General features: G+C 48.1%; 5 protein-coding genes and 1 non-coding gene across 6 annotated transcripts; 2 read left to right on the forward strand and 4 right to left on the reverse strand.

The window, feature by feature from the left end:
• Positions 1-36: 36 nt before the first annotated feature.
• Positions 37-2131, reverse strand: FPRO_06968 (putative sulfate permease SutB; the record flags this gene model as incomplete). The annotated part of the gene is made up of 2 exons (XM_031228060.1): positions 37-1757; positions 1810-2131. 2 exons carry the CDS (start codon positions 2129-2131, stop codon positions 37-39), a joined length of 2043 nt encoding a protein of 680 aa, XP_031078434.1.
• An 874-nt stretch (positions 2132-3005) lies between these two features.
• Positions 3006-3888, reverse strand: FPRO_06967 (uncharacterized protein; the record flags this gene model as incomplete). The annotated part of the gene is made up of 2 exons (XM_031228061.1): positions 3006-3586; positions 3639-3888. The coding sequence occupies 2 exons, from the start codon at positions 3886-3888 to the stop codon at positions 3006-3008; spliced, it is 831 nt and encodes a 276-aa protein (XP_031078435.1).
• A 979-nt stretch (positions 3889-4867) lies between these two features.
• FPRO_06966 (putative oxalate decarboxylase) lies at positions 4868-6407 on the forward strand (the record flags this gene model as incomplete). Its single annotated transcript, XM_031228063.1, has 4 exons — positions 4868-5236; positions 5287-5502; positions 5548-5671; positions 5719-6407. The coding sequence occupies 4 exons, from the start codon at positions 4868-4870 to the stop codon at positions 6405-6407; spliced, it is 1398 nt and encodes a 465-aa protein (XP_031078436.1).
• Positions 6408-7064: 657 nt separating this feature from the next.
• Positions 7065-7138, forward strand: tRNA. Its single transcript has one exon. It is a non-coding gene; the product is annotated as a tRNA-Val (tRNA).
• A 434-nt stretch (positions 7139-7572) lies between these two features.
• FPRO_06965 (uncharacterized protein) lies at positions 7573-10179 on the reverse strand (the record flags this gene model as incomplete). The annotated part of the gene is made up of 1 exon (XM_031228064.1): positions 7573-10179. The coding sequence occupies one exon, from the start codon at positions 10177-10179 to the stop codon at positions 7573-7575; it is 2607 nt and encodes an 868-aa protein (XP_031078437.1).
• An 877-nt stretch (positions 10180-11056) lies between these two features.
• Positions 11057-11848, reverse strand: FPRO_06964 (uncharacterized protein; the record flags this gene model as incomplete). Its single annotated transcript, XM_031228065.1, has 1 exon — positions 11057-11848. The coding sequence occupies one exon, from the start codon at positions 11846-11848 to the stop codon at positions 11057-11059; it is 792 nt and encodes a 263-aa protein (XP_031078438.1).
• Positions 11849-13212: the final 1364 nt, after the last annotated feature.

The raw sequence follows: 13212 nt of genomic DNA on the forward strand, positions 1-13212 counted from the left end.
AACTTCCCAATCGTTACGTAATACATATTCATAAAATCAAGCCTCAACCTTCTCTTCATGCATAGTATGGCCCTTACCATCACTCAAGACAGAACCTCTTCTCCTCGGTGCTGACACTGCAGCCTGGGCATCCCAGTATAGGTAGATAGCATCAGTATCACCATCAAACTCATCATCAGAGCCAACTTCAATGATGCGCCACTTCGCACGACTAACGCGCTCACGGCAAACACCGTTCATATTAGCGAACCTGACCTCAGTCTCTTCTCCACCGTAGCTCTTGATATTTTTGACCAGGTTCTTGAGGTATGTAACGGCGGTTGTGTCCAACATGTTGACGCGGGAGAAGTCCAAGACGACGAGACCGATGCCCGGAAGTGATAACGGATCACTAATATTGGCTTGTTTGCGAAGACGGGCCACTCTCTTCTCCCCGACAACAGACCAGTTACGCTCTGTCTCAGGTCCATGGCTACCGTTGTAGAAGGCTGCATGGAAGGTTTGGATCTCATCAAGTACCTTGGAGGTGTTGGCGAAAGCATTGGGGAAGATAAGGGACTCGTTGAAGGTGAAGATCCTGGTATCTTCTGGGATATGGGTTGATGAGAGGTGGTTGCTTCCAGGCCAGTTCGACCTGGGGCTGGACTCAACGTCAGCTCCCGTCGACGAAAGCTTGGTAAAGACCTGGCGGAGCAGGATGTAAACGATGTTGAAGCCAACGGCGCATCCAATGCCGACTTCACTGGAGTGGAACAGGGTAACCCAGAGTGCAAGCATGGAAGCGACAAAGTCTGCCAAAGAGGTCTTCCAGTAGCGATAAAAGGTTGACGGAGGTGAGATGAGGCCCCAGACAGCAGTGATAATGATGGCTGCTAGTGTGGCTTTGGGGATCCAGTAGAGAGTTCCGACAAGCTCGTAAACACAGACAAGGACAACAGCCATGGTCACGACACCAGAGAGAGGTGACTTGACGTTACACGATGAGTTGACAGCTGTTCGAGACATGGCGCCACCAACACCCATAGCGTGGAAGAAACTGTTGAAGAAGTTGGTGACACCGAGGTAGCAAAGCTCTTGACTCTGGTCAGAGGTGTAATGGTTCTTGACGGCGAATGCTCGTGCAATAGCCAAGTGCTCAACAGCAGAACCAATGAAGACAGCAATACTGCGCGCAGCTACTTCAGGGATGAGGTCAGCCTTGGGCATAGTTGGGGCTTGTTGACCCTTGGACTGAACCTTGACGACTTCGAAAAGGAAGTTATCTGGGTCCCGGTTCTTGTTGACAGCGTAACTGACACCAGTGAAGAGCACCAAAGTCAAGAATGCTCTTGTCGTGGAGAGGAGCCAGATGACTTTGTTGTCTTTGCTCCATCTCTTTCCAGACTTCTCAAGAATAGTGAGGAACAAGATTCCAGTGAAGCCGATGAGGCATGCCCAGCCATTGGCATTGGGAAGCTCATTGAAGATATCGTGGATCTGCTTTGCTGCACCATCACGAACATTGTCTTCACCAAGCAGTGAGTCCATCTGGTTAAGGATGATAGTGATAGCAATCGCAGTGATGAAACCGCTAAGAACAGGCAAAGATATAAATTCGAGAAGGAACCCGAGTTTGAGGAACCCAAGGATGAGGCCATAGACTCCCATCATGAAGGCTGTTGCTGAGGCGATCTCAGATGGAGTCCATCGATCTTGGAGAGCGTGCACGTTCTCGGAGGTGAGGAGACCGATAAGTGAAGTTGGACCGGTTGAGACATCTAAGCTTCGTGAGACACAGATTCAGTGTTAAAGAGATTGTAGACAGCTTACCCTTAGTAGATCCCATAAAAGCGTAGATGACAGCTGGAAGCCAACTTGACATCAACCCATACTCAACTGGAATGTCTGCAATCTTCGCATAAGACAGACCCTGAGGAATCAACATGAGACCAAGAGTAAGTCCAGCAATGAGATCATTAACGATCCATCGTGGATTATACTTCGGCAGCCAGCCGACAATGGGCACCTTGTCACTAAGGTACTGGACAGTTCCTGATGGCAAAGCTTTAGCTCCCTTGACTCCTAGTCGAGCTGTCCGATTCCAAGTGACATCGTTGCGAATGTCTGACTTGGCTTTGTCGAGCAGTTTCATACTGGTGTGATCAAGATGGCAGAATATTCAGTGAAGATGTGATTTTGAGTCTGGAAATTCGAGTCCAGAGCTGACGTTTTGCGGATTAATATAGCCATACACTAAAAATAAGTCTATCTATCTGAAGCTACCCAATCGAGGCAGCTCTATCCTCAGGATCAACTAGTCGTCATGTGTAAGTTACACTCACAGACGTGAACCTTCAGAGGGCATCACATCAAGCCCCTCTACCGGTGACCATTCGCCGTACACCCTCCCCTCATCACCACTGCATCGCGGATTGGGCACGTATATAAATGCGACACTCTGTCTTACGGGCGTATATCCCCATGCAGGAATCATCGACAGAAGGATGTGCCTCGATACCGAACACCGACAGATATCCATTCAATCCGAGAACAAATCAATTCAATTGAGTTCGACTCGAGGTATCACATAGGTTGCTTACACGGCGGTGTTAGCAGCCAGTAAGCTGACCTTGGGCTTCTGCCGGAGTCGCTAAGCCGGGGTTGGGAGGGTTGCGTGCAAGGGGGGACAAACATGTCCGCTGACCACATGATGATGGGGGTACCAAGATCGACGTCTAATAAAGTCCGAGGGGGAAGATCAGTGGTGGAAGTTACATCGATACAACTTCGCTTGAAACGGAACCCAGGGGCTGGACTTGCACATGGGATGAAAGCCTGCATGACTAGGATGCCAATAAAAAGGCGTACATATCACGAGTCATAATGTGGCGTATACCGTGCATCAGCTTTGTAATTTCAGAGCTTCCTAAAGGGCTCTGGTGTAATACTAAAAGGTCTAGAATCTAAAGATAGGACCCCGTCAAACAGCGAATTGTCGAATCAGACAAGTAGGACCGATAACCCGTTCAAGACCCCTCTTCTGCAGGCCACGCAGCCCAACCAAACATGACAGTGATCTTGAGCGCAGCGGCTACCCACAGCGCACCAGAAGTCCCCAGCTCGCTCTTCGCAATGAGTCCTCCAATTATAGCGCCGATGAGGAGCAGCACCGGTGCTGCAACACGCCTGTTTCTCTCCGCATTGACAAAAATGCTCTCAAACAGTTCCGCGTCGGAGAACAAGTCGCAGTAGATGCTCGTCAGAACAACACTAGTCAAAGCGTTGAACTTGAGTGCACGACTCGCAACAGCTTGTCCGCAGCTTTGAAACGCCACGAGAGCTATTGGTACAATGACGTACCAGGGTGTATCATCTGGGCCTGCACCTTTCGGTCCCCAGGTAACGATACAAGCAGCTGCAACGATGAAAGCCGTCTGGATGCCAAAGGACAAGCAAAACACCCATTTTCGTCTAGGCGTAGGTGTAAACACCCTGTGCAGACGACTAAAAAAGAACGAACCGATACAGAAAGCCAGAATTGATGATCCAGACTTTTTCCAACGATTAGTCCCAGCCGTAGGTCCAAGACCAAGATAAACAGTATTTCCTACACATGTCAGATCAGATCAGACCAGATTAAAGCGATGGGAAGGGTTTACCGGTCTGCATAGATACGAAGGCACCCCATGTTGATATGGAAGCACTGTCGAGAATGCCTGTTATGATGTAGCACGCCAGGAGCATAACATCAGCCCAATCTCGGCGGACATCAGAACCTAATCTCTTGCGCAACCAAGATCTAGATCCTAGTTTTGGAGCGAGCAGAGCCTGCGTCTCATCGCTCTGTGCGGAGATGCCGTTTTCAGCTCTGCTCTCACCGTTGGTGATTGCGCCGTATGGTTGAGACATTGGTAGTGAGATTGCTGCTGTGTGAGTGTGTTGCGATGATGATGTGAAAGTGGTTCGAGATATGCGTTTCTTTGTAACGTCGGTTAGAAGAGGGGCATAAATAAACGAAAATTGCCAAGGTGTAAATTACGATTAAAGTCGAAGCACCAGCCAAGCAAAAAAGATCGACGAAACAGGGCCTGGCCTGACCTGGGTCTCCCCCAGACTCCGCGTGTTCACCGAGCTAAAGACAAGGTTTCAAACAAAGCCAAGCTTAGCTCCGCCCTTAAGAGATAGGCTTGGCTTACTCGCTCCCGATCGTGCACCTACCTACCTATTCTTGGCATAAGCGGGGAAATCTCGCCAAATCCCGGGCCTAGTTTTATCTCCGGCTTACAACGTACCCCACATCCCGGGTTCTTCTTTTGATGCACGCTATCACGGCGTCATCTTTACACACCATCTTCCCTTCCCCTCCTTTTTACCACGTTGAGTATACGGCTCGAGGTGATCATGCCCTAACAGGCTACGCCGAAGCTTGCAAGCGCTCGCAACGCCCTGAGAGCTCGTTTGTATTTGCGCTGTGTTACGCCGCGTCCACACATATCGAGAGCTGCTACTGTAATACCACGTAGGCAGGGGTGGTTACTTGTTTGACTTGGAGGGGACTATGTGCCGGATAACCGATCCCCGCGTTGGCAAACGGCAGTCATCACCATCATGCACTGTTACCCCAGACGGGATTGCATACCTAACTAGAAGTAACTCGGTGATTCGCCGGCGATCGCTTTCTCGGCGTCATGAACTTCGTTTGGCGCTGTATCTTGGCATTGTTTACCCTCAACTTTGAGAAGCTACTTAACGTGAGTGACGATTGAGCAATTGGTGCCCCCCATCCATCGTTCATCAATGTCAACCAAATACTCGTCTTGCCCAAATTAGCACTCCTTTTGTTCTTCCAACAAGTCAATTGTAACCTGTCTGTGACAGCCCCGCAAATATGCATCTCCCTCACCTTGCCTATCTCGCAGCCCTTTTGGACATCTGCGCGGGCGTCCCCGTAGAGGACAGTCCTCGCCAGAGGCTCCTCAAAGGTCTGGGACTACCACCCAACTATCGCGGTGTGACGGGCGGCAAGAAAGTGCCGTTCACGCCGGGTCACAGAGACCCAATTGATAAGCCCGTCGACTCTGTCGGCGACGAGCTTGATCCTCTGCCCTGGCGCAACGGTCTCGGAGCTTCTGTTTTGGGACCGTGGAATGAGGCGCGCTCGCGTCAGAATCCTGATCTCGTTAGACCACCTAGCACGGATCATGGAAATCTGGCCAACATGCGCTGGAGTTTTGCAGACTCGCATATTCGCATCGAGGTTCGTGCAGATAATGTGATGTGCAGAACTTTTGGCTAATTTGAGAATAGGAGGGCGGCTGGACCCGTCAGACCACCATTCGTGAGCTGCCAACGAGTGTTGAGCTTGCGGGCGTGAATATGCGTCTTGGTGAAGGTGTTTATCGCGAACTCCACTGGCATCAGGAGGCCGAGTGGGCCTACGTGCTGGACGGAGAAGTCCGAGTTACGGCTCTTGATTACGAAGGCGGAAACTTCATCGATGACTTGAAGAAGGGCGATTTATGGGTAAGTAAGCGGGTTCTTCGCTGATCGTTATCTAACAGCCTACAGTACTTCCCCAGCGGAGTGCCTCACTCCCTGCAGGGTCTGAGCCCCAATGGCACGGAATTCCTCCTCATCTTTGATAATGGGCACTTTTCTGAGGAATCGACCTTTGTGCTCACAGATTGGCTCGGTACGTTTTCATGCGGTTCTGGAGATACACGTAGCTAATAAGGGCAGCTCATACACCAAAGTCTGTGATTGCCAAGAACTTTGACTTGGATCCTGAGGTCTTTGCTCGTCTTCCCGAAAGTGAGAAGTACATCTTTAAAGGCCGTAACCCCGGCCCCATCAAGGATGAAGCTCCCAAGGGTAAGAAGGCCAAGAAGTCCAAGTACAACTTCACCCATCGCATGCTCGACCAAGAGCCTCTCAAGACAAGCGGAGGCCAGGTCCGCATCACCGACTCCAAGAACTTCCCCATCTCCAAGACCGTGGCTGCAGCCCACGCTATCATTGAGCCTGGTGCCATTCGCGAGATGCACTGGCATCCCTCTGCCGATGAATGGTCATTCTTCATCAAGGGACGCGCCCGCGTGACAATCTTTGCTTCTGAGGGTAACGCACGAACCTTTGACTACGTTCCTGGTGATGTTGGTATCGTTCCCAAGAATATGGGACACTTTGTTGAGAACATTGGAGATGAGCCCATTGAGATGCTGGAGATCTTTAGGTCTGATGAGTTTAGAGATATTTCGCTGTTCAAGTGGATGGGTGAGACACCCAAGAAGCAGGTCATTGATACCTTGTTTGCGGATGATCCCAAGAACGCCGCCAAGTTCTGGGATAGAATCAAGGATGCGGATAATGATGTTATCACCAAGCCTGACTTTATTAGGTCTAAACCTGATGCTGGCGAGGAGTTGTAAACTCCCCCACAAAGATTGTATAGGCTATTGTTTTTGGATGGATGTATATAAGACAGATAATGTACTTGTTTTCATGATTCTCGATGGATTTGACATGCCCAGAGTGAAGCCAGAAGTCACATTTCTGGTCCAACTACGACGCGACACGGGAAGCCAGAGAGTGAGCACGAGTAGCACATTGGTTTGGAGTATGTGGTGTTGTAACACATCATAAGCAGGTCCTCAGTTTAAAGTATCTGCCGTGTGAATGAATCCCATGTAGTTAGTTTGTACCGAGAAGCAAATCAGTTTATTTATCATATAATAGAATGAAAACTATGAGATGTATACACAATAGACACTTAGAGTCAATAGGAAATGCAACTGTATCCATCTCAAGGTGATCATAAAGTCCATCGCTCTCTTCATCCTGTTGTCTTACCCTGGAGATCTCCGGTTGTGGCCTAACCTATGATTGGCTACTCGCGCAAACGAGGAATGGGTTCATGACAAGTAAACCTTGGCCTTATTCACGTTTCATTTTCAACGCTCCTGAAATGCAGAGTGCTTGTTATTTCCGTAGCCTGTTGATTGGTACTGCAATGGTAGTTTGGAAGAATCTGGCATAATCATCTCACGCAGTAGCTGATGTCTCCGCTTAATGACTAATCATACGATGGTTGCGTGGTCTAGTTGGTTATGGCATCTCGCTCACACCGAGAAGGTCCCCGGTTCGATCCCGGGCGAAACCATTCTTTTGCCATTTTATATTATTGTTATTATTTTTAACTTATAAGTCAATATATAATTAAAATAAAGTCTCAATGTTTAAGTATATAACTAAATTTAAGTCTATAAAGCAGTAAAAAGGACTGTTTAATTTACTTAAAAAAGCTTTTTTTTTACTTTATTTTTTAATTCTTTAAAGTAATAGCTTATAAACAATTTAACTTAATTTATTTAAATTAAAGTAATTTATATATTAAACTAATAATTATATAGTTTAAGTAAATACAGTTTATAAAGTATTAATTTACAATATAGATTTAATTACTTAAAGTTTGTGATTTAATAGTTAAATAGTTAATATCTCTCTATAATATATAAAAGCAGAATTAACTTTTAATATAAAGAAAAATAATAAATCTATATTTAATATTAGCAAATTAATATAAATCTAAAGGTATTAACCTAAAATAATCTCCTTCCACTCTTTTTCTACTAAGTGCGTAAACGCAGCCTTAAAAACCTTTCCCAGCGCAACTCGGCGATATATTCCTTCTTCTGGATAAAACTCAACTAATAGAACAAAGTAGAGGTCCCATTCTGACTCAATCCTTTCCTTTGGAATATAGTATGTCCAGTCGGGAAATTCCTCATTGGTGAAATCCTTTGCATCAGAAATGGCGATGAACTCAAACAAGGTCTGTTGTTCGTTTTCCTTATTTCCGAGCCACTCGCTGTCGACGACCACTGACCCGCACTTATCCCCACGCTGATCACTGATCTCGCAGCGGCAGAGATGCTGTACGGGTTCGGTCTGATTGGCTTCTAGGCCATTTGAACGCTGCGGGAGGTCCAAGTAACTCTGGGTTTCGGGGCGTAAGACGTGGAATTTTGCTCTCCAAGTGAAGAATTGTAAGAATGGTTGGTCTGGGAACTCTTCAATTGAGCTGGAAGGTATGGATGTTTTGGTTGTTTCTGTTGTAAGAACATTATATGGGTCCTCAGGTAGCGTTAAAGTGAACTCTGGCGATGAGGTTGTTGAGACGTTAGGCAGAGTTGAAGATCCGAGGTATGTCCGGCCAAACTTATCCGTCTGCGAAGAAAAGCTGGCACTTAGCCGTCTTTGCAATCTTTGAACAGCTTTTGAATTGCTTTTCACAGCAAGTGATGATTTTCGAAATGCGCTGGTTGAAGTCACACGTCTCATCGCGACGTCGGATACAGAGCTGGAGTCGGATGAAGAGCTGGAGCTGGAGCTGGAGCTGGAGCTGGAGCTGGAAGTTTCTGTTTCCTCGTTACCTCTCTTGTCATTTTTCTTTTGACCTCGTGTTACTGTATCGTAACCTCTCCATCGGACGTCTTCACTTTCATCTGCTTTGGAATGACGGGTGTCCCAAACTCGACGGAGGGTGCCGTATCCATCGCGTATATGCCAGTCAATCCAAGTATGGTTCAAGATCCAAGTGCGCACATCGGCTAAACACCCACCAACCATGTCCGAATTATACATCGCGCCTTGGCTATTCCAGCCACACCATGACCAACTGGGAAATCTCATGTCTTTGTATTTCGGATCATTGGAGACCTTTGCCTCTTCTAAAATTACTGATCTCCCAATCGGCTGCCAGAGAAGGGCGAGATCGAAATGTGACGTGGGAAGGCCAAAAGCAAATGGCGCTCGAATGGTATTCTCCATGAGCTTACACATGCCGCTGAATGCTGCCAGAATATCGAAGGGCTCATATAGATCTCGAATAGTATATAGGGCAACACAGTGTGCGTAGAACCACATGGCTCTGATTTTGAGCTGCGATAGCATCTGTAGGGGAGCCCGAACCAGATCCAGCGACCAGCCTCTCCCTAGACGATCTGAAAACACATCTTCAGACATACCGGTGGATCGACATTGGAAGAAGATTCGACCCTCTGTGAAAATGAGACACCTCTTCGACAGAAGCCGTTCTTGGAATGTCCATGCGCGTCTGTTCCATTGAGTGGTCTCAATACTCGTTTCAGCCGGTCGGTGTAGCATGAGACAAACCCCTGGGCCATAGTTCACAACCATCTGTCGTGTTTGGTGATTGTCGTCGAGAGCCAAAAGACCAGTATTGGCATCAATTCCATCTGCTGCGCATATCGTAAGAACGGAGTTGCCATAGATCAAATGCATTGCCCTGGCGTTGAGATTCCAAGAGTGCCTACTGTTCTGCACGATGCATAAGGCATCGATCCAGATGTATCTAATTCCCAATTGATGAGTCAAGGCGATGCTTTGTCGAAGAGCCTTTGGTAAGTCTCTGATGACAGCAGAAAGACCACCAGACTTGCGTCGGCTCTGGATGTTGCTGACCCTGGTGGCATGCTGGCGGCTGTGTCCATTACCCCAGACATAACTGACTGTGGCATATGGTTTAAATCGAAGCTGATTCCCGTCATCCATGTAGGGAAGGGGAACTAGGCTTTCATTCTCCATATCGATAACACCGAAGTAGGGTTCGTTCAAGGTATCTCTGAATGGGTCCTCGATGCCTAGCTGCGCTGTACAACGTTCGTCGTGGCAAGTCTCACAGAGACGTAGAAACTCACGAACAAGGTTCTTCTTGTTGTGACTGGATCCGATGCGCCTCCCGAGAAACTGAGTTTCGTCGTTCAAGAGGCCAGGATAGTCGACGTCGGATTTGTCGTACTTTGGAGGCGCTGCCAGCATAACATAGGCCTCGTGAGATTTGAGCCTAGTGTCGCTCCAGCAAACTCGGAGTCTGCGTGACTTATTACCTTTCTGGCCAAATAGCGGTTTGGCCGAGGTTCGGCCATCCATTTCCCAGAGCAGATGGCAAGCCACATCATCTATGTGCGGGACGTTTGCATCACGGACAGTGTCAGCAATGAGCTCACAGAGCTCGCAATTTTCTGCCGAGTCTCTGATCTGAGTCACCGTTCCGAAATAGGAACGGGACCTGGTTAGTTCTGGCGACCTGTTGTCCTCGTCTCCGTTTTTGTCATCGATACGGAATTTGGCAATTGAGAGGTTGAGGGATGTGCATCGTTGACAAAGTGCATTAGCCATGGCTGAAGTCAAGTAGAAAATGGAGTGGGACTATTCAATTGGTTAGTTTTAGGGAACAAGGAAATGTTTGTGGAGTTTTGGAATTGTAGATAGTAGCCGAGTTGACCATAAGGTAGGAAGACTATGCAAGATCCTTGGAGAGGGCTTTTAATAGTTGGTAGTCGTCAGGATTCTGCAGAAGACGGAGTGAAGGGCTGACCGTGAGGCTGAAATCCATATCAGCTTGCAACGCCGCCATCAAAATTCCCGTGCATATTGAGGCCCAACTACAGTACATAAGCCTGTTTAATTGGTTCGCCCCGCTACGCCGCACACGTCGACGGGTACGTATACTAGCGAAGAGACGCGCTTTATTACCTGTTCTCCTGCGATTGGGCCATGAAGATGGCCCCTGTTCTGCCAAGCTCATAGAAAGTTGCTTTGCAAAATGGCATGGGTCACGACGTGCAGCGCAGGCAGAAGCAGCGAATTTTATTGCAAGCCACTTATGCATGGGAATTTTGTACGCTAGAGTCGCAAATTCTTGGCTTGGCATTGGTTACCGTGGCGTGACAAGATCCCTGTATTCTATGTGACCGATCACATGGCTCTGGAGCCGTGCCCACATCAGAAGTATAGCTGGGGTATCTGCTGGGGAGATCATAATTCCTCAACACGGGTACTTGATTTCTATAATGTCCGGAGCAGCAGCGTATCTTACTACTGGACCTAACTGGGAAGGTCATCGCGATACTATCATCCGACTGTACATTGTCGAAGACAAGCCTCTACTAAACTCCACCCTTAAAAATTAAAAAACGGAGCTGAACTGCCGCCGCTTATCTTCTATGATCTCTCCAACTGAGCGCCAGGAAGTCTGCGCTGCGGTTTTGGCAGTCTAGGTGACGGTAGGTGTTGCGGCACTTTGCGACTTGGTTACATCAGGCGCAGACTTCTCAGGCTCACTGGCGTCGTACACGTTGGAAAGCTCCGAGCGAGGAGAATACGAATATCCCCCGCAAGGCTTCCTAGCCCAGCGGAAAGAACACATTTCCTCTGATACGCGATCAAGAGTATGTACCGACAAAGTATCGTTCGTGCAAACGCACTGCTTGTCGTACATCATGAACGTCTTCGACTCGAGATATCTGCAAGCGTCACGGTAGCTCTTAACACCACTAGCCTCGCGTGGAAATAAGACATCACTGGGCAACTTGAAAATACACCCCAAGCAACCAGGTATTGGGTCATGAGGCAGCGCGTCCTGATCAGGTTTAAGCTCGCTTTTGAGACCAGTGTTGATAGCACTGTAACTTCCAAATCTTTCGCTACCACATGCGACAAGGTCAGTTGGTTTGCCTGGGCAAGGGTCCATACAATAATGGCCGAAGCCCCCGACACTTCTGCGCCGATTCGGTATGGTTTCTGAACAGTAGCAGTCTTCCCCTTGGACCAGAGCCATGGGCTTTCTTTTGGCGAGGCAGTATTGGCCGCAGGCCGTCCATGTGTTCTTGGTCTTGTCGCCTTTGGCCTTGACGACTGGGTCGGCCGTGTCTGACAGGCTGCGATAGCAGCCCCGATGGGTACGTTTGCCTGCGCGTGGTGGCCTGTTGGGTGGGTCATTCATGAAGCCTTGAGTAAGACCGAGGATTGAAATAAACAAAAAGGCTGCCCTGATAAAGCGAACCATTATGGATGATCTGGGGCGGAAGACAAGTTCCACTGCGTGATAGAAAGAGGAAGAACTCTGGAGGGAGATGGGTTGACAGGCCATCAAATAGGAGGCGCACTGCCTTTTCTTTACGCAACGGCTCAACGCTCGTTCAACGACGTGCAGTTGTTGGTTGTCTTGAAACACTGTTGGTTGTGTTGTTGGTGCTTAGCCCTAGCATATACCGGGATTGATCCATGTTGTTTGGACCTCCTGGTGCTGATCAGCGCCAAAACGCACGGGGGCACTTGGTCTGTGCCAATCAGGATTCATAAGATTTATGGTTCAATTGAAGTCTAACGCAGGATGTAAATCCCGGACTCCGCGTTCTATTTATGTTTAATTGCTTGTCTGCTGATGTGAGGTGATGGAATAGACGTTCGCCTCGGAGGAAATCAAAACAACTAGGAATTGGACCCTACCTCAATCCAATTACTTAGATGGGTTTCAGATATGATATTTGGGGACATATTGAGCATGCTACTCGACCTGTTTATTCTGATCGTGATTGTCGATCCTCTGACCTCAGCATTCAATGAATATGACGTTTGATAGAGGGTCAATTTCCGTACATGAAGATTCTCCATGAAATAGGCTATATGGACTCTATTCTCGTACCTTACTCTTCTAGGAGGGTTCTATGCTTCAGAACTTTCGTCTGCTCCAGTTGTGTAGGGGGGTTAAGCTGTTGCACCTTGTCTCCCGTTGAACCAAAGGTTTCCTAGTTGAGGTGTGTTACATAGCCTCAGGCGTTGAGTCGCTGCCACACGATGGCTTCTCTTTCGAGATCGTGTCTTATGAGAGGAGAATGACACTGGTCAGCTTCCGCTTGAACATAATACAGGGCGCAGCGCGAATGGTCGCCGTGGTGGCACAAGCCAATATTTCTTTACCATTATGCAAAGGTGGTTGCTTTTTTTCCGCCAGAGTCATGATCGAATTGCATTATGAATTTCCCGGGGCATTGATATTGTCGCTCGTTTGACGGAGTCTTTTCCCGTCTCATCTTTGTATCTGCGTATCGACTTTTGGAATAGTCCAGGTGTTCGAGCTGCTAACGCACCAGCCTACATTAGTGGTTGGATGATCTGGAGCTCCCACTTTGGATAGAAACCTAAATTCTTGACGTAAAAGGCGCGTGAGAGGACGGTCGAAAGGATTGAGGTGCCTCGGATAGAGGCTGGTCAAGGTTTGTTGGGAGGTACTCACAGAACTCATCAGTTTTGGGCGAATTCTTAACAACCTTGGTTCTGTGCTGTGACTCTCTGTGAATCAGGAAGATGACGCATTCACTCGTTGGCAAAGTATTGCTAGTAGCGATATCTACCAGGGAAGCCGATGAC

The sequence above is a fragment of the Fusarium proliferatum genome (assembly GCF_900067095.1).
Source record: "Fusarium proliferatum ET1 genome assembly, contig: FPRO_scaffold003, whole genome shotgun sequence".
Taxonomy (NCBI): domain Eukaryota; kingdom Fungi; phylum Ascomycota; class Sordariomycetes; order Hypocreales; family Nectriaceae; genus Fusarium; species Fusarium proliferatum.